General features: G+C 52.3%; 1 protein-coding gene across 3 annotated transcripts in view; it reads right to left on the bottom strand.

Moving 5' to 3' along the window:
• The window catches only part of RAB11FIP4 (RAB11 family interacting protein 4), a 120,336-nt gene that overhangs the window by 10,460 nt on the left and 89,713 nt on the right, over positions 1–20,163 (bottom strand). For all 3 annotated transcript variants that reach the window (XM_064522687.1, XM_064522688.1, XM_026099081.2), the window contains one exon: positions 3,162–3,385. In XM_064522687.1, the coding sequence (XP_064378757.1) occupies positions 3,162–3,385 (224 nt within the window). The remainder of the gene's footprint in view (positions 1–3,161; positions 3,386–20,163) is intronic.

Below are 20,163 nucleotides of genomic sequence, written 5' to 3'. Positions count from 1 at the left end.
TCCAGCCACTTTGTGTGGCTAGTACCAAACTTCAGCTCACCATGTGCCAGATGAGCTGGAAGTGAGAATCACTTGTGGATGTGACCTAACCAAGGCTGGGTCCCTGCCCTTTCTTCCATCATGAAAAAAAGGAGTCTCTCAGAAGAGATATGGGCCACAGGAAAAGGCCACTTCACCACCACAAGAATACCTAAAGACAGTACGAACAGGCAGGACCGTGCCGTGCCCTCAGAGCGCGAGGGGACGAGCAGGGCTGGGCACTCCAGGAAAGCACCAAGCAGACTGCCACAGCCGTTTGAGCACATCCTACCTAACACAACGAAGTAAGGTCGCTGCAGGGACTGCACGGTAATTCTCCTGCCCAGAGTGCAGACGATGCTGTAGTCGTGCCCTGTGCTGTCTTGCACAGGCAGGTATTTTACACAGGTCCATGCGGTTTCCACCTCAGTAAGTTATTCACATAGACAAACCTGCAAATGCCTATGCAAGTGCTTACATACAAACTACTCCCTACAGAAAACATATGTCTAAGGCCCAAAACACATGCTCAATTTTGGGAAGCCCTAGAGTTCCCTGACACATTATTGTTCCTGCTGCAGAGCGGGATCCGGCCCTCCTCACTCTCTGCAACGCAAACAAGGCAGCTGACTTCGATCTGCTGAAACTTTGCACAGACTGGGTTAACTTTTTCGATCCCCCTGCTTCAGCGCACTGTGCTTTTATCCACTGCCTGAGCCACTGGGCAGCAGCTCAGCAACATTATGTTTTAGGCTTCTTTTCTGAGTACCTTGAGCCTCTTAACCATGCCCCGTGCTTTCCAGAGACGGGGAGGTTCCTCTTCTTCCTGTAACACTACACCCGGGAGCTGTAAACAAAAGATGCAGCAGTGCTCCTTTGGTGGATGGTGCAAGCGTTATTTGCTTATCTCTTCCCTCCCAAGCAATTAGTAGAAGATGAAGTCTGCCAACATTGCAAATGTATGCTCTTTTGTTTCTTCTGTTTTGATGAGATCCATTTATAACCTGCAATTCATTTATCTAATTCACATTAACAAAAATAAGGGCAAGTCAAGCCTGGCACGTTATTTAAGGATGAAGATAGGAATGCTCATACTAGAAACAGATCCAACGCATCTAACAAGGCTCCCTGGCTGGGAGCTGGATTGGTGAGAAGCTACGTGGATCACAGGAACACCTCTTCATAAAAGAGCTGCTGTGCCACAGGCATACTATGTGCTGATGAAGATTTTGGGTGGCTATGATCTGTGTAACTGCAACTGCTATGTTCATCTCAACACTGTTACACAAAGCCAATTTAGGAGGAAGCTCCTCGCAACACTCCCACAAGGGAGGGAGGCTAAGGACCGGTCCTCAGTTGGGGTGATAACGTACGGAGTCAATAAAACCCACGTTCAGTGTAGCCTGGGAACAGCACTGCTTGCCAACAGGCTGGGGCAACAGGCTTAGCTAAGCTGTCCAGCCAAAGTCGTGCTTTCTTACAGCAGCTACACTGCAAATAATCACCACTGCTGGACCCACCTGGTAATGTTCCTCAGAACTTTTAATTTGTGGTTAGTCACAAGCTTTGCCAAACTTTAAAGCGCTTGGGTTGAAACAGTCCATGTTTCAGGATGGATCCTGAACTCACAACCAGCCTCAGCCTGGAAACTTTCTAGAAACTGCTCAGTCATTTTCAAGGGAGTTGCTAAAAGCAGCCATTATTCCCATTCTAACACTTTTTGAAGGGGGCTAAAAATATTTTTTAAAACTATTTCCTGTTCTTGAGAGTATGACTTTGCAGAGGGCTGCCATGTGCCTGGTACCCAGCTCACCCACTTCTTCAACAAGCGGGTATCCTGGTTTGGCCAAGGTTGAGGTCTGTATTATGTCTTTTAGTACAAAAATATGAAGCTTCCCAAACAGCTCCCCAAAGAGTTACCAAAACTGAGCAGGCCTCAGAGAACAGAGGAAGATTTGCTCTACACTTAGGGCTCTTAGCAGCTCCGGGCCCCCAAGATGGGGGCACAGGATGCACAGTGCCCTCCCTCATCCGTGAGAGCCCGACTCACTCACTGAGGCTGGAGGAAAGGTGCCCATTTCCAAAGCGATGTGAGTGAAAGTCAGTCACTGCAAGGATGGGTGCTCAGAGAACCCAGGAATGGCAGGGTAAGGAGACAGATTTGATTATGAGCTGGTGAAAACTGGAAACAGCCTGATAAAGTCTCTGGGACTGCTGGTGGGATAAGACCACCAGAGTTCAGGTGGCTGAGAAACTCAGGAGGAGGCTGGGAGCAAGGCAGAGAGCCCCAACACAGCCAGGAGAGGAAAGGAGGCTGGTCTTTGCAGGGGAAAGAAGCTCAAGGGGCACAAATCAAGATGAGAGGTCAAAAATAGAGAAGACAGGGCAGAGGCCTACGGAGCAGGCTGAGCTCTGTCCTGTGGCACAGCACTAACTCAGTTCAAAGTAAGATTAAATCAAGTTGGCCCCTTCCACCCACAGTTGGCTTTTACCAGCCCTACGCCCCTCCACCCCTGTACTCCGTGAAGAGTAAAGTTAGGGTTACAGAGACACTCTTGTGTTAATAGCAAGCCAGGGTTAGACACACACATGCCAGGACACCCTGTGTTAAGCACAAGTTACTGCTGCACGCTAAAGGTCATGGAAAATTAGAAACATATAGAATTAACTCGGCACATGGAGTAGCAAAACACGTCAGCAGAGCCCACATCTTCAGATAACTTGATGGACAAAAGACTAAAGCAACATTCCCCGTGTTGTGTTGCTTTGCGGGAGAGTCATATTTTAATCCCAGCATATAAAGGGCTCAGGAACACAGAAGACCCTAAATTTGTGGTGGTGCCAATAAAGCAATCCATTTTGGGGAAGGACAGCCCAACACTTTCACTTCAACACATAATATGCAGGTCCCATGGGTGCTCACCAAATGTGTCAGAAGCAGCCAGGACTGAGACAGTCTAAGCCACTTACAGGACCTGGACATCCATCTCCCTTATATTTTAAGTGGATATTAGGTTTTTTAATCCTTCAGCCATCCTCAGGCCCTCCCACAGGAGGGATTAGCCAAGTAAAGGCTCCTTCCTCCCTCGTCCTTTGACACATGCTTCAAAATAGGGCCTCCAAGGGGCAAAACCACCACTCACTTGTCACCGGGCAGGAAGAGGCCACCGAGCACGCCATCCTTTTCCTCGCTCCGACATACGTCGGAGGCCTCCGAGCTCTGAGCGCTCTCAATAGCGCTGTCCATGTCAGACTCATGGTGAAGCTCTTGCTGTGCTAGAGTCATCGCGTCTTCATCAGGAAAGAGCTCCAGCTCACTGTAGGCGCTTTCGTTGTCCAGGTAGGCACAGTCCTGGATTTCACTGCCCTGAAAGAGAAGAATTGAGAGGCGATTCAGATCATCCTCCAAGGCAGCTGAGAAAAAACAAGAGCAGCAATAACCAGTTCTCTAGGTGTCCAGATAAACATGACTGACATGAAAGAAAAGCCATAAAACAAGAAGCCTGACCTGCTTTACAAAGGCCGGATCCTGCAAGCCTCTGAGGTAGCTTGCTCCTCCCGTAAGGCCTTGAATACTACATCTCTCTGACTTACTGTCTCTTCCACAGGAGAGGGACACAAGACCCAATTATAAAGTGTAGTCGGTTTTGCCCTAATTTACTCTCCAAATGCAGTGAGAGTAATAATAAGTATCCTCACAGGTTTTCTTCATCTAAAAAGGAGCATCTTTTGCAAGAACCTAATCATAGGACCAACTCTCAGTTACCTTATGTATTAATACAGTGGATTACATAAAAGCAAGCCAGGTAAGAGTATCAGTTTACTTGATCTTTTCAGGGTGTGCATGTCTGTGTGTGTGTAAAATCTACACGGGGGGAGAAGTTGGCAGGTGCTAAATCATTTATGGTAGGTCTTGGTGGCAACCAAAGATATGAGAGAGCAGAAAAAACCCAAAGCCATCTGTTCCTGCTTCCTGGAACCACATGCCTTGATGAAGCATTGACTAAACTAAGATGTCATTCTCAGCACTGCAACGCTTTGCTGTTGCTGCTGGTCACCCCCCTCTTCTCCCATGAAGATCTACAATAGTCAGGACAAGCTGTTTTCTATTTTCTTGTCCTTGAGGGACAAATAAAAATTCTTAACTGAAAAAATAAGGGCCAAGATCTTATTCTCTGCCCTCCGTTTGATGCGTGGCGACACAACGCTGCAGTTCCCATGCAGCGTGGCACAGGGAACTCGCGACTACGCAAGTCTTGCAATCGCAGCGACTCACATCTCTGCTCCCAGCCTCACCGGCTACCTCCACACGCACTTTTCCAAAGGAACTATCGCCAGCAAGTTAAGACAACCATGCATTTAAGGTTTAGCTTATTGGCACAAGTATTGAAACATTTCATTCTCGGAAATTCCTCACATTGAGGCCCAGTTGCCACCCTGCCTCCCTCCTTCCCCGGCAGCCCCACGGCACCAGCTGCCTTGTGCCACGGCCGGTTCCCGGTCCCGTGAGCACGCCTGTGGGAACGCTGCGGGAGACGCTGCTTTCAGGACGCGGTGTGGCTTCAAGTCTTCCCATGGCCTCCAGCACACAACTAGCTCCAGTTTGGAGTCAGCAGACACAGCTTTGCTAGAGCCCCAGAGGACCAGATCCCCTTTTACACAACCAGCGATGTCCTATGCTGATGACAGCAATTTTTCTTAATTTTTTTTCACCTTAGCATGAAGCCAGAAGCTGCAGCTTTTTAAGATTTGCAGCAGTTGCTACTAGAAACACAGGTCTCATCTCCCATTTTTCCCCCCCGAAATACTGATTTACATAATTGTGCAAATTCCTTGTGTATCGAGGTTTAAGGAATTCACAAGAATCCCTGCTCCCCCACAACCTGTTTAACTGATGAATATCCAGAGTGTCCAAAGGACAGCTTTGCCAGCAGTGCCTGTATCTTTAGGTACGTATTTGGAGCAGAGATCTGAAAGTTTAATGCAATTAAGGCCTGACTGCCACTATGGAAGTACACTAGCTGGCACAAGTCTGGTCCAACTGAGCAGGCGGTGGATCCCCGAGACAGGGGTTCACAAATCAAGCAGGGAAAAGAAGAAACAGCTCCTGCCCAGCCCTACCTCCCACTCAGCACAGCTTTTCTGGAGGTCTCGGAGAAGTCTGTGCTTAAGCAAGCCTCTACAGCAGCCAAATCTCACTGGTATTAAGCAAATTAACACAAGAAAGTAAAGGTCAAGAAGAGCATGAAAGACTCCCTTTTCGCTCCCTGTAGGTAACATCACGCATTTGCTTTTTCTAAAAATAGCAGCCTAGAAGCTCGTTAAAAAAGTCTATTAGCAATTAAATATGCATTGTCACCTCTAAAGGCGAAGGGCACACTTTTCTTTCCTGCCACTTTTTGGCTACCTAACCCTCTCACACCGACTTCCTGGGAGCCTGAGTTAGAGCTGCAGCACAGGAGGCCCCGTGCCGCGCGGGTCAGCACCACGGAGTCTCCTTTTGAAGTGCAATTGTTGTTCTGCTCCTAAACTTTCATTTCCAAGCCCTGTGGAAAAAAAAGGCAAGCTCTTTGGGGCAGTGGCCCATCGTGAGCCTGAACACCTGCTTTACAGCTACGGTAACGCCTTGCTGCGAGCCCTGGAGCCGCCTGGACGCGGGTCCCCCCTCGTGCTGCGGGGAGCCGCGGCTGGTGGGCGTGGGGCAGGAGGAGCTGGGCTGGCCCATGCTCTTGGGCAGAAGAGGAGGGCATCCACCCCAGAGACCGGCGCAAACACGCCGTGCGTTTGGGGAGCACGTCTCCGCTGCCTCCGCAGCCAAACGCATGCGGGAGATCCCTGCTCGGACACGTGCCCAGCGCCGGCAGCCCTCCCAAAGCAAGGGCACGGGAAAGGCAGTCCTGCCAGGCAGCTCAGCACGCTCACAGTGCCCAGGGTCCACCCGCGGCCCGCGCTGACCACCACGGCTTTGGCACGACACGCTGAAGCCAGGACCAGCGACAGCCAGCGCACTGAGCCTGCGGGATTGCTTCTGTAGGTGGGAACAACATGCTTAGCTGTGAAGCTTTAAGTGAAGAATCCCTGGTGGAAATGCAGTGTTTCCAGCCCCAAGGCAATGCTGCAACGCGGGGACCCCGCACACCATCACCACGTCCCTTGGTGAAGCTGCAGTTTTCAGTGCAACCATCACAACTGCCCATTCACAAAGTGTTCCTTCTATGGCCTAAACAGCCAGGAGAAGAAAACAAAGTCCCGTAAGAAGAACTAACGCAGGTGAAGAAGCTACTGCAAGAAGTCGGACCCGGGGCACGGCCCCGCTGCCCAGCACGCACACACCACAGACTGCAGCGCAAGGTGCTCAGATCTGCATCTCTCAGGGTGATCGCGGGTTCGCGCAGCACCGTCCTTCCACCGCGGCCGCCCAGCACAGGCTGCTTGCAGACCCACCTCGGGGAACGACTCGAAACAACGCAAGGCTTTACCTTTCCAGTTCTTCCTTCACAGCTTAGACAGCCACAGTACTGCATGTACCAGATGAGAGGTTGGCAAGAACAAGCGTTATTCAGCTAGCCTGAAAAGAGCCAACTCTCGAGTCTAAGCAGCATGTTAAAGACCGTGAGACGTTTCTGTCCTGAGTCATTCGTGCTCGGGGTGCATTTCGCGCATAAGCCGAAACCAGGAAGAGAAAGAGGCTCCAACAATCTGAAGATGAATCACTGCTCTTCCACTCCTACCAGGCAGCTCCCTGCTTGGCTGGCCGAGCCAAAAAGGATGAAGGTACTGCTTATGATCTTGAAGACTCCCATTAAAAAAATAAACAGCAGAATATCACGTTAAAGCACCACCAGCACAATGTAGCTGTGGCAGCAGTAAGCGCTTTGCACTCTACTGAAGCAGATGCTCAAGGCATCTCCGAGTGCTTCACGGGCAACGGGCCAGCGGCTTGCGTAGCGGCTGCTGAATATTCAGCAACACTTTGCTCTATAGAGGCACCTGCTGCCCAGGGATCCAGGGCCACTCCACGGGAACTGACGGATCCCCTCCCTCCAGAGGGACAACCCGGTGGCTGGAGCCGCACCGGAGGTGGGGGAACCGGCAGAGGCTGCCTTTGCACAGCTGCCCAGATGCAAGAGCCGGAGCGAGACATCCCCACGCAGCAGCTCTGGTCCCCGCGGCACAACGCGGCGCTGGCGTCCGGTGCGTGCTGGCCCGCAGCTCCGCCGTGCCCTGCGGCCACCCGTCCGGGCAGAACAGCTTCTCCCCACAACACGTTTCCTTTTTGGTTCCAGCAGCGGCAGGGAGATGCTGATCCACCCCGGGGCCCAGAGGAGCGTGCAGAAGCGCTCAGCAGGAGCGTGCTCGGGCATCGGCACACCGCTGAGCAGCTCCCGGCTCTCCCCCCGCGGCTGCCGCTGAGCGCAGGGGGCTGCCGCATGCAGAAAAGGAGCTTTTGGGAGGGCTGGCAGAAGAAAAGAGGAGGGAAGTTTTCGAAACCAGTTGTCTCCTATTTCAGCATGAAAAGGGCAGCAAGTTCCTCAAAATAGCCGAGAGTTTAAGATCTCTCAAGGAGTTCAAGATCCCTGTACAGAGAATGGTTATTTTACTAAGCTGTTCAACTAAAAAGCTATTTTAGGGCCTCAAATTACAGTTTGCTCAATGCAAGAGCCTCCTCCAACTGTTTAGTTACTCAAGTCTAATATTTGAAGCTCAAATTAAGGCAAAACTTCACAGGTTCCTGCTGCGGGGGGGCGGAAGGGATTCCTAGGGGCAAGTTTATTCCCAAGACCCAAATCCAGTATCAGGTGCTGGAGAGCATCCGGGAAAGGCGGCAGGAGCCCCCAGGCAGAGGGCGAGCGCAGGAACACCCGGCAGCGAACCGCCAGCCACCATTTCACACCTAAGATAACACCTGCATCTCGCACAACCGTGCGGTTCAAGACAACAGGTTTTGACCTCAAGACTAAACTTCCGCTCCCGAGCTGCTCCCGCTGAAGCATGCGAGCAGACGGGCCCGGAGGTGTCCACGGGCTGCTCTGGGCTCTGCAGAGGAGGTTCACACCAAGGGGCCTTTTCCAGGGCGGTGGAGAGGAGCGGCGTGCAGGCTGGAGCCAGCCCGGGAACGGCGGGAGCCGGCGGTGTTTACACTCTGCTACCTGTCACTTTAATTGGCCCTAATAGACGTGCCAGACCTCATCACGGCCGGAGTCCAGATCCAAGCGCTCCTTTTCACAGGTCACTGCTTATGCTCTGAAGCTTTCAGCATTAAGAGGCTTCAGCAGACAGCTAATTTGACCTTCCAAAGAAAGGAAAAGAAGGAAAAAAAAAGTCCCTTTGCCACAGCTTTGAAGTCGCATCACATCACTCCTGGGCTGCTTCTCACCATTTGGCTGTAACAAGCCCCCAGTCACCACGGGGGGCTCGGGGGGGCTCAGCGCAGGCAGCATCCTCGTGCAGGAGCGGGGAGCAGCCCAGCCCGCAGCGCGGGGCCAGGCAGCGCCTGCTCCACCCCTCCAGCACCGACTGGGCCAGGGCAGTTGTAGAGCTCAGACTAAACCCACTGATCGTCTGCCACCTCGTCCCAATGTCGCTCAGAGCACTTTTAGCTCCGGAACCACAAGGGTTTCCATTTCCTTTCACACTACTGCACAAGCTGCTAGACGCTTTGCAAAGGGGCAGTGCAGCTAATGGTGGAACTGCCGTCGCGCTCGCCCGGGCCGGGGCACAGGGCAGGACCAGCCCCCTCCCCAGGGCGCGACGCCGAGGGCTGGCGGCCAGGTTACAGGCAGCTGTAGAAATCAGCTATGGTTGATACCAGCTACGGTTGATATCGCTTTTGCAAGATGCACATGGGTGTTGCAACCCTTGGTTTGAGAAAGAGCTGGTATACACTTACAAGAAGAGGAAAAAAATTATTCGTGATATTTGCCTAAAAGATGAGCTGCATGGCAGATAATAAATGTGACGTAATTTACCCTCTTGAGAAGTCTTAGCCTTGGGATGAAACAATCTCTTTCTATTTTTAAAGCCAGAAGAGCAGCAACAGGAGAGAAGCCAGAAAACGACAACTGGGACTAACTCTCAGGCTGGCCCGGGTGAGACCTGCCCCTTTCCAGCAGCGGGGCCAGTGAAGCCAGCACTAGTACAGGATGGGCAACAGCATTTACCGTCACGTTGGCATGAACAGTTGGTGACAAAATTGCTGAGACCACTGTGCCCTGGGCACCATATGGCTAACTGCAGGGCCAGATGCCACAACATCCCTCACGCCCTGGAAACGCAGGTCTGCGACTCACAGCAAACAGGCAGCCCAAAGATGCCCCAGTATATACAAGCCTTAAGACCAAGGATCAGAGTTAAGCTGAGATTAAATTGCTCCAAAGCAATATTACAACCGAATGCCCAGACCATGTCCAGGAGAACTGGAGGCTGCTCAGAAAGAAGCGTTTTCATTTTAAGCCTCTTAATTCAAGCACAGTCCTAGCAGCCGCTTCTCGGTTCAATTCCTTAATTAACCAAGTCCGAGTTACAGGATGCTCTTTGCAACGAGTGTTTGCGGCTCAGGAGGCAGCTGAGCTCACTCGGTGACTCGCTTGCCTTGACAAGCCTCAAGGTCACCCGACTGGGTACACAGTAAACAGCACAAGACTTGCATATCGCATTGGCCCCGGCGCCCGCAGCACCTACGGGCGAGAGCTCCCGGCAGAGCCGGCGCTGCTGGGGACGAGGAGGGCAAGGTCCCCAGGAGGGACGTCCCGCACGAGCTGCGTGTGGAGCAGGAGCAGTTCCAGGCCCCCGGCGCAGCGGCTGCACCCCAGCTCCCGCGGCACGCTCGGGAATCCTGCCACGCTCCACGGCAACTCGCTCATGCCGGCAAGTCAAGGGAAAACATTAGGGACGTGGCTTTAGTGTATACAGAAACACTTCCCAGCGCTCACCGGTCAGTCTGAGTAGGGACAAGCCCAGGAACTAACCTCCTTTGTGTTTAAGAAACACCGAGGCAGCTCTGAAGCTCTCCTTCGCGAGGAGGAAGGAGCTCTCGGACCTCGGCTGCTCCGCAGCAGGCGGCTGGGGAAGGCCCAGGTCAGGGGGTCTCTGCTGCAGGAGCAGCTGGAACTGCAGCCTTTTCCCACAGTTTGCAAGCGCTGAACTTCAAATTAGCTCCCAGTTTGCCCACCTAAAGTTTTTGTTTTCTTTTTTAAACAACTCACCTTTTATGTTCTTACAATTAAGTGACTCAACTGATTTGCAGATGGGCTTTGCTTTAACATTTCCTGAAGTCTACCAAGCACGTGTACTCGACACACGACAAATGCAAACTAAGACCCCAGCGATCACAAACCCCAGCACAGGCAGCAGATTGTGTTTTTTCCACTTATACAGTGAAACACAACAAAACACAGCTAGGTGTAGGCATGAGATTTTTCTCCCCTTGAACTCACACAGGCAAAACAGACAGGGACCAAGCAGAAACAATTGATAACTATGTTAGCTTGCACACTGAGAACAAGATGCAAAGCAGAGCCATGCTCAGAGACCAGAACTACTAACCAGGAGTATCAGCTGCAACGCAGTGCCCAAAGCGGTTCTGCGTTGCCAAGAAGCACTCACGGAGCCCGTCTTCTGTCCGTTGCAGCCATCAACCTGACGACCACGGGAAGCACAAATGCCATCAGGTTGTCAGGCTGCACTTCAGAATTTAAGAGGTCACCTGGCTAAACACGGCGGCATTTGTGAACGCTGAGGTTCGGCTAAGAGCTCACTCAGCAGCAACCCGCGATTAGTTCAATAACCATTTAAAACAATTCACCGGGACACGGTATGCAGAAGACAGAGTTAAGATGAAGGTTTGCTCACACACATAACAGAACTGGTTAATCAATAACTGAGGCAAAGCTACTGCACTCCCCGGGCTGCTTTGGCATGGGGACCGTGCTGTCCTGAAGCCTCTGCACGTGGCTAAATCCTCCAACCACCGCGGCTGTAAGAGCACTAACAAGGCAACCACAGCTGGGAAACATCTGCACGTCAGGTGGCTTCCTGGAGACTCACTGATGTTCGCAGTAATTCTTCAAACAACAGAGTCAAAAGAGCCCATTAAAAGAGGGTTTAAAGCTGCTTAGAGGCTACTATGCCTGGTAATGGGAACAGCTCGAGCTTCTTTGATTTGTGCAGACTCTGCCAAACAGCCCCCAGAAGCTCCACAGCCACCTCCTTCCTCCAGCTCTGCAAATACCACCCAAAGCTCCCAGGAACACCTGGTCGGGGCAGCCCTGAAACCCGCAGGGCCGGCGGCAGAGCCACTCTCACCCCACCAAGTCCCCGCTTCGTTTTCCCTCTTCCCACCCGGGGCCCCGGACGACTCGCAGAGGCGGGTCAGGTCTCGCAACCCGACCCGAGAGCGAGCCCGCCTGCGGCGCGGCCAGCGGCGGGACCCGTTTTAACCACCTACAACACAGACAGGACAGAAACAGCCACAGAGCTGCCTCTGCTACCACTGCACAGAGGAATTACACCGATTTCATGGCTCGTGCACAGGTCCCGCACCACCCGCCCCGCCGAGCAGCCTGTCGCGACAGCCCCCCGCGACCGGCTCGCGGCTCCCCCCGGCCGCCCCACCAGCCCGCCGGGCGCGGCCGCGGCCGCTGCTCGGCACCGGCGACACGCGGCAGCGGGTAACGGCAGCGCAGGGGCAGGGCCCGGGCTGCAGGAACCCGCGGGAGCGCACCCGCACCTTCCTCCTCCTCCTCCTCCTCCTCCGCGTTGAACGATGCGGGCGGCACCGAGCCCCTCCCTGGGCAAACACGGAAAAAGGGCAGCTCGGCTCCACCTGCGCCGCGCCCGGGCCCCCCCGAAACTCCGCGCCGCGACGGGGAGGCACGGAGATGCCCCCTACCCCCCCCCCCCCCCGGGGAGGGCGGCCCCGCGCAGCCCAAACCCCCGCGCCCGGCGCAGTTATGCAACCTGCTGCCGCGGCCGGGGGGGCCCCGCAGCGCCCGCCGCCCCCTCCCGCCCCCGGGCACCCACCCGCCACCCGCCCCCCCCCGACCCGCCCGTACCGCGCCGCACCTCGCCCCGCACGGAGGTGCCGGCTCTCCCGCCCCGGTACCTGCCGCGGCCGCGGGAAGCAGGAGGGAAGGAGGCGGCAGCCGCTGCCCCCGCCCCGCCGAGGGGCCGCACCGGGAGGCGGCAGCGCGGCCCCGCGGGCAACAGTTGGCAGCGCGCAGGCCCCGCCCCCGGCCCGGCCCCGCCCCCGGCGGTTGCCAGGCGACGCGCGGTACATTGTATCCGCCCGGCAGCGGTGCTCTGTGACGTCACAGAGGGGTGCGAAGGCGCCGCGCCGGGCGGCCGGGCCCCCACTGGCGCCTTTCCCCTTTCTTTCCTGCTTCCTCTCTCCTTTCTGCAGGCTGCGCCTCCTGGGAGACACTGCTCCTCTCCAGGTTTGCTGTAGGGAAATTCTTCCCACGCGCCGTCTCTCTGCTTCGTGCTCCGCTCGTATTTTTGGTTGTAACTCTTCGTTCTTGCCTCCATCAAATTACCTGAAACAACCGGCAAAACGCGGCCGCTTCGGCATCCCGAGACCTGAGTCGCGGCTTGAGAAACGCACGATTATAAATACAGACGGAGCAGCCTTCGGACATGGCAGGCGTGTCCCGGTGCGGTGCAGCAGAGCCACGGCCGCAGCGCCCCGGCGAGGGCAGGCACCTGCTGCTGGCGGCCTCCCCGGCTGGTGCTGGGGCAGCGGCCGCGGCCCTGGCACAACGGCATCCCTGAAGAGCAGCACCTGGCAAGCACGTGGATGCAGGAATTTTTATAGGCTGGTCTCAGGTTTCCAGCACCTCCTGAAGGGAATTGGCTCCCAGGCCGCGGTAGCACACACGCGGCATCCCTGATCTCCATCCTTTCACCCGGGTGATAAACGCACATAAAGGCTCGAAATACGCGGACTCCGCTAGGGAAAATCCACTGCACTTGCTAGAAGTTGTGTAACTTCCCTTTTCACAGCGGCTCACAGGATGGTGTTTACCGCCCTGCCTGTGCTAAGAGAAAACTATTTAAAGAAACAGTGTCTGTTGCCGTGGGTTTGCAGCAGAGGGCTCCGAGCCCGCGCGGGTTGGTCCTCGCTGGCTGCGGGGCTGACCGTGTCGGCCGGGGCTGAGCAGCACAGCGCTTGAACACCGTCCTCCCGCTTTCCGCAGAGCCAAACGCCCGGCTTTGCAAGGGCTGGCCTGCAAGCAGGCGGTATTGTGAAATAAATGTGGAGAACTGGAAGCAGAGCTGCTCTTTGCAACGGCTTTTTTCTCCCTGAGCAGCATTTAAAACAAACACGAGTCTCACTCCACCTCCACAGCCACTTCTGCTCTTCACCTGGTTTAACCGAGTCACCCCTGCCGATCAGTGGTGCGAGGGACCAGAACCACCTCCCAGATCGCCCTCTATTTGCTGAGCTAAATCCATGGGAAAGTACCTTTTCCAAGGCAGGTCTGGGGAGAGATGCGCTCACAGCTTATGAAACAGAATGCTTCTCTGCTTTTCCTTTCTCTATTTCATTTCAAAGAGACGGTTGTACGTCAAGGGCTCATAGCAGAATAAATAACAATTGTAACGAAAACGACTACTCGCACAGTCGATTTTTCATGGTTTCCAACAAGAGGCGTCCGTGGTGGTGCGTCGATCGGGCAGAACCACGGCGCACTGTGAAAGGCGTCCTGATGCTTGCAGGATGATTAGCAAACACGATGTGTTTTCAACAGCTTGCGATGAGCAAAATGTAAAATAAATGTTTAACGGATAAAGCAACAACAGTTGAAAATAATATTACAAGGGAGGTGTTAAGAATATGAATACAACTGTTCAGTACAGCAACTGCGTGTATCGCTAGCTCTGCTACCCCGGGCTTTGCCACTTACTACACAGCAATAATTAAGAACACATAAATGTCTCCCTGGTAGGATTTCTCCTTAGTGAAGATCCTGGAAAATGTGCAGGATTTAGGCAATCACTTCTTATTAAGGAGTGACTGTATAAAAACTTGATTAAGTAATATCCATAAATATAACATGGGCCCATCTATCGCTTCGTTAAAGCTAAGCCTGATTAAGCAGAGACTGGCGCAGGCTGGCTTTGATCGGCACCGAGACCAAGCCCAGAGCTCCCACACGCCGCACGGCGAGGCAGAGTGCTGCCGGGCTCGGTGTCCCCCCGCGCAGGGGCCGGCACCACCGCACGGGGCGCAGCCCTCCCCGAACCTCGCCAGCGCATCGCCCGCCGGCCGGTCGCTCTGGAGGTGAAATGTGCAGCACGGAGACTAACTAATAATGAAGCTAATGAGACCGCCAGAACGTCCCGACCAAAGCCACATCTCCATTATCTCCTGCGATCCGCAGCTCCCATCACGCTTCAAGGGTCTCTAATCGCGCTCTCTGGGGCGACTACGGGTGGCTATTTTGCACAAATACTTATATAAAATTACCTTTTGTGTGCTTTTTTCCCTACAATAATAGCTGGACAAGTTACTACTGCAGATAACGGCTCAGCTTGAAAATGAGATATCCCAGACTAGTAATTACAGCTGGTCGGATCTTCATCTCCTCTGCTCTCATCTGACTCTGGAGTGCTTCCGTTGAAGCAAATGCAACGAGACTGCTGTGAATTACTACAATATTACTATTAGTCACATTTATTACGACAGAACAAACCAAGAACGATCTCTAATTACGCTCGTCCCCGCAGAAACGCGGGCAGCAGGTAGTCCCAGCCCCGAAGGCCGTGCAGTGAGAACAGGCAGCGACAGACCCCGCGGGGCCAGGGGGCTGCGGTGGGCTCACGGCAGGAGCGGGGCAGGCCGGGAGCTGCCGAAGGGGCCGCGGGCTCTCGCAGCCCCCCCGGCACAGGCGCTGCTTCGCTGGGCTCTGCTCCGGGGGGTCTGTAAAGGACGAACCTCCTGCTAACGGCAGCTCTGAGAGTGTTTTAATGATGCATTTTTAGCTTTTAGCCCCTACTCTGTACGATAAAACTAGCTAGAAAGGAAAGGAAAGGAAAGAAAAAAGAAACAGGTGACTAGGACAAGGATAATTGACTCTCCCTAATGGTGAACGGTTCTCACGTGGGCACACAGCTAACAGTAAAGCTGCAAAATAAAGCATCCTAAAGCTGTGGAAAGCCTGCACTGAGCTCATGGGTGCAACTTCACTTTGGTCCTGTTGCTTGTTTGCATTAAGAGATCTTCTTAATTACACAGTCATCTGCTGTTTCCTGGTCTGGCTTTGTTCAGGGCGCAGACTGGATGATGCTCCATTTATGAGCAGCTCTTCAATATCTGCTTTAGTCTCCCTGATCAAAGTGTGGTTCATATCTTATTTACAGCTACTACTAACAGCCTGCTCTGCAGACACAACTGTTTATTTCCCCCCGAGCTTTTCCGTGGTGTTCATCACTCTGACATCTGAGTGCTCTGCAAAAACTCATTCATCTTCATAAAGCCACCTCCAAATGAGGGAAGACGGTATCCCCATTTTACACATCAGGAGCTGCTGCACAGACAGATTGGGGTCAAACACTTCCACTCATGATAGGCCCTAATTTGAAACGTCTCAGATCTGATTTTTTTTATATATCTTCAAATATAATGCCAAAGCAAAAATATTCTGTTTTTTATGTTGAAATAGAGCTCTGGCGGGCTTCTTACAAAGTCTGGGAGTATACGAACGGAAGAGGAGTAGCACTGGGAAATGCTGCCCACCAGAAATAGGGGTGATAGCATCCTCACTGCCAGTCCCAGGAGCACTGAAGCCCAACACAGATAACCCAAATGAATAAATACGTTTTTATAGGCCTTGAACGAAGCAGCAAAGTCTGTCTCAAAAAGCCATGCGCACTGGAACTTGTCTTCCCAGTTCACAACGCAGGGCCCAGTCCCGCGAGCACAGTCCGAGGCAGCGGGACTTGCGGCTCCTCTGCCCTCCTTGGAGCCCGGCCCACCAAGCACGGACACGTATGGGAAGCTCTGCAGTGCACGGGACCACCCCGGGAAGCGAGGCTTTTGTTTTATGAGTGTGTTAAAAGCATCTGGGGATCAAATGTGCCAGGATCACTTTACACCATGAAAATGCCGCCCAGGGGACTCTCAGGACTCATCTTTTCAAACGCTGATACCTCTTTGTCGGTTTTCATAAAAGGCAGCTACAAAAACAGAGTGGGCCATGTGGTCTCACCAAAGCGGAGACCATGACGATCAATAACAGAAAGAATCTGCACTTGCGAGGGGAATTTGCTTTTAGCAGCAACATCTATAAAACAAGACATCACTCAAGACCTCCCTTCATTTTTCCTCAGGACAAGGAGGCCGCTGTGCCCAAAGCACATCTGTGCTTATGAAGATTTGCAGATCCAGGACAGTGTGAAGACATGACCATGCAACGTATGATGATATCTATGATTTAGATCAATTACATTAAACTGCACATCAAAGTTTTATCTATTTGGAAAGCTGCAGCTGAGGCCATTAAGCTTCTCCGTCCTATCACTCCGGGGTCATCTCCATGTAGCCCAAATCTAGTAATAGGGGCTCCTTAAACAGGGGTGTTCATCTAGGCAAATGCCGCCCAGACCACGAGCTAGCTTTCATCAGGGAAAACAAACCTGCCAGGAACAAGGTGGCCTGGACTCGGTCCCCGGGCACTAAGGTCTATGGTCACTCCATCAAGGCTGAGTGGGAAGCTGCTTGGCAGAGGGGTTAGAAGGCTACAGACAGGCAGGAGCTCTTGGCTGTGCTTTACCACTTCCTCAGGGTGAAGCTGATGAGGATCCGGGAGCCGGGCACTTTGCTGCCGTACCGGGATCTGCCCTCTCTAGGTCACCAGGGATGTGAGGGAGACGTGAACTCGTCCACTTCCCGCGACTCTGCACGTCAGCGACATTGCGGCACTCAGCTCCATTCCCTATCTCTAATTTTTAGACAGTTCCCTGCTCTTTGCTCCACTAAAGGAGGAACTAGAGGTTTTCGGTTCTTTCTGCCCGATAGACACTGCAACGTTTGTGAGCAGAGGAGCTGTTTTGTCAGGTCACAAATGTTTCAGTAACATTAATAAAATTAACTCAAGGCTGCTGCAAATTTGTACACACCAAGTTCAGGATTCCTTTTGCCTTTAGGATCCTGGGCCGTACAGAAAGTCAGGAGGGTGTCTGGCCACACTTCAGGTCCATCAGGAAGCAGAATTTTCATTCTTCAGTGTGGCTAAGAAATAGCAACCACTAAAATATTAACATACAGATGGAAAACCCCCTACTTTCTATGAGTAATGCCTACAAAGCACTTCAGAGGCATGGCTGGATATTACAGAAAGAGTCCAACCTCAGTAAGAAACATACAGATTTTAATTTAAAATCCACACATGGCTAGGCTTATCAGCTGAGACATGAATTGTATTCTAGCCTGAGCAACTCACTACAGGCATCAAAATGATGTTTTCAAATCCGGGCCATCCCTAGCATGTTCCCTTACCTCTATGATCTGTGACTCCTATTCACTCGTTTCTATTCATATTGAAATCGAGGAAGCCAGTCACTTCCATCAGCTCGGCACCAGAGCCCGAATATACAGTAAGTCAATTTTCTGCAGCCACAGAGGGACAACTCTATACGTTCCCTGCTATTTCCTTTTGATGGACTTTAATCTTGTGCTGACAATTTTTGTTTCCCTAAGAGACAGGAATTGCCAGGCAGTGCTGGGGTTTTTTGCAACTCAGAGACGCACAGTAAGGAAAGGGGCAGCGGGAAGAGGAAAAAAACCCAAGATTTTTGCCATGGTGACAGGGATGCTTGGGAAAACAACCTTCCATGACCCCCTGGGAGACAAAAACAGGATAAAAGAGAAAAGATACAAAAAAACCCTTTTTTGCCAAATCTTACAAGCAGAGTTACGCCCCCTCCCTCACCTCACCCAGCCTTTTGTTAACCGCTACACTAAGATTTCTCAACATGTTGCCCAGGTGAACGGGACCAACGCGCTTGCCTTGCTGCCTAGGTATTTCCATACCGAAGGAACATGAAAACGTGTAGAGTCTTGATACTAAACTGCTCTGGAAGGGTTAGGGCAAACTGGCCCCCTAAACCGGAGCGCAGAAAGCAGCAGAGATTTTGCCTGCACAGTCACTCCACGTCCTGCCCTTCGCTCCGGCCCAGCCAACTAGAGCCGGAGCCTCTCCGGGGACACAAAGAGCCCAAGATCCCAGACCACAAGACATAAAAACATTTCTGTGCACTGAGTGCCTCACCACAAAAACCTCATTATCCCAGCTGTCAATCAGCAGGACAGGCCAGCCGCTAGTATGGGAACTGGTGATAAGAGATGCTCATCCTCGGATGCTTTTGTGGCCCGGGACAACGCGAGTGACGGTAGCTTTATACAGCAGCAGGCTCCTCCAAGTGTCCCGTCTCCTCTTGCAGCGAGGAGACGGGGCAAGTAAAGCGGAGAGGCTTCCTGCAGCTCCGCGTCACACTGCCAGGGCAGGGACGTACGGCTCCTTACATCCCATATTGAGCCATCACTCTCGCAGAGGTAATTGTTTAACCGCCAGATAAACACACTGTCATTTAGATTTATGCCTCGCAGTGATGACGTCCTGTGATCAGATGGAAAAATCCAAGAGTCTTTTTCTTTATGGATTTCCCAGCACATAAATCTTGTATACCTTTGCTATCCCTATTCATAAGGGGCAATCCAAAAACTGAGTATTATTAATTACTTGCTTGGTATGCGACCTCTCCGTGCTTCATGCAAGTCCTTGATTTACTGATAAAGGGTGGCTGTATTCCCACACATGCTGATGTAGAGCTGGATTCGTTCACTCATGTTCGGTTTTGATCCCAGCACCCCACAGCCACCGCTCAGGGTAGTGGCTTACCAGAGGGAAGAATTTTGTCCATGAATTATTGACCTACACAGTGAAGTGATTTTGAAAATCTCAGAAAAATCCTGTTGCCATTTTTGTATCAGCTAAAACATCTTTCACAAAGCAGAGATGTTCAAAAACCTGCCAAATACCCTGAACGTTCAGTGTCTGAATCAGAAACTGTAACAGATGGACTCAGAGGGCTTTTTTAATATCGGCTATTAATAAGTGGAAGTGTTCACGCTGACAAATGCAGTGTATTTTTAGTCCGTACCAGAATATTAGCCTGGCGTTCATCAGCACTTTTTGTCAAATTCCCTGCTTTGACAAAAAAGCACTACACTCCAGTTATGAGGCTAGTGCTGGTCTAACTATGCAGACATGCAATGAGAAACTCCTCCTGAGCTCGTATTTCCATTCTTGAATAAGGTCTACAGGCATTCATGCTGGGTCTGACTACCTGCAAGGCGTGTGTCCCTCCACCTTGCTTTATTCCACCTCCAGCAGGCAAGAATACTCTTATCTATGTTCAGTGATTTCAGCTTAGTTCACCTTGAATTACTCCAGTGACTCCAGCCAGCTTCTACATCTGCCTTGTCCTTACTTCCCCGCTCAAGCAGCAGCAGCACAGCTACACCAGCACCTCCAAAAGCCGAGCCGGGTGCAACGAGCTTGCCGTGCTGCGAGCCTGTGGCGGTGAGCAGTGCAAATCCTTCAGCTCGATTCTTGCAGCCATTCCGCCGGGTTATACACGCGTTCCTGGCGCTTCCCGAAAGAACACCGTGGTCAGCATAAACTGTGATAACAGCTTGACAAATGGTGCCTGAGGTAAGACGGGGCTATTGTTTGCTTTTGATGGGAAGCAGCCAGGATTTCATGTCCTTGTAGTGTGTGGTTCCTTCTGGGATCTTTGCAGTAGTTTCTACATATTTCTATATACTTTTCTAATAAAAGCTTTTTTTTTTTTTAAAAAAAGTCTGGGAGCACCAGAAAGGATGTGGGATCACCTGGGGTTATTGCACAAGGAGGTCAAAAGAAACAGGACTGTGCTTGGGAAACCAGGCTTCATTACTTTTTGTAGGACAACTTCTTTTGCCAATACACCAACCTTATGCAGGCTGCAGACATCAGCCACAGAGACGTACTGATGCTGTGATACTCTGGATGGCAAGTTTTGCCTGACGGAATTGGGGGGGGGTTAGTTAGGTTTTGGTTTTGGATGGGCCCCACCATGATTTCCTAAGTCTCTCCAGCGAGC

The sequence above is a fragment of the Dromaius novaehollandiae genome, chromosome 18 (assembly GCF_036370855.1).
Source record: "Dromaius novaehollandiae isolate bDroNov1 chromosome 18, bDroNov1.hap1, whole genome shotgun sequence".
Lineage (NCBI taxonomy): Eukaryota > Metazoa > Chordata > Aves > Casuariiformes > Dromaiidae > Dromaius > Dromaius novaehollandiae.
The sequence above is the reverse complement of the archived record's forward strand: the minus strand, read 5'-3'. Positions and strand labels throughout refer to the sequence as shown.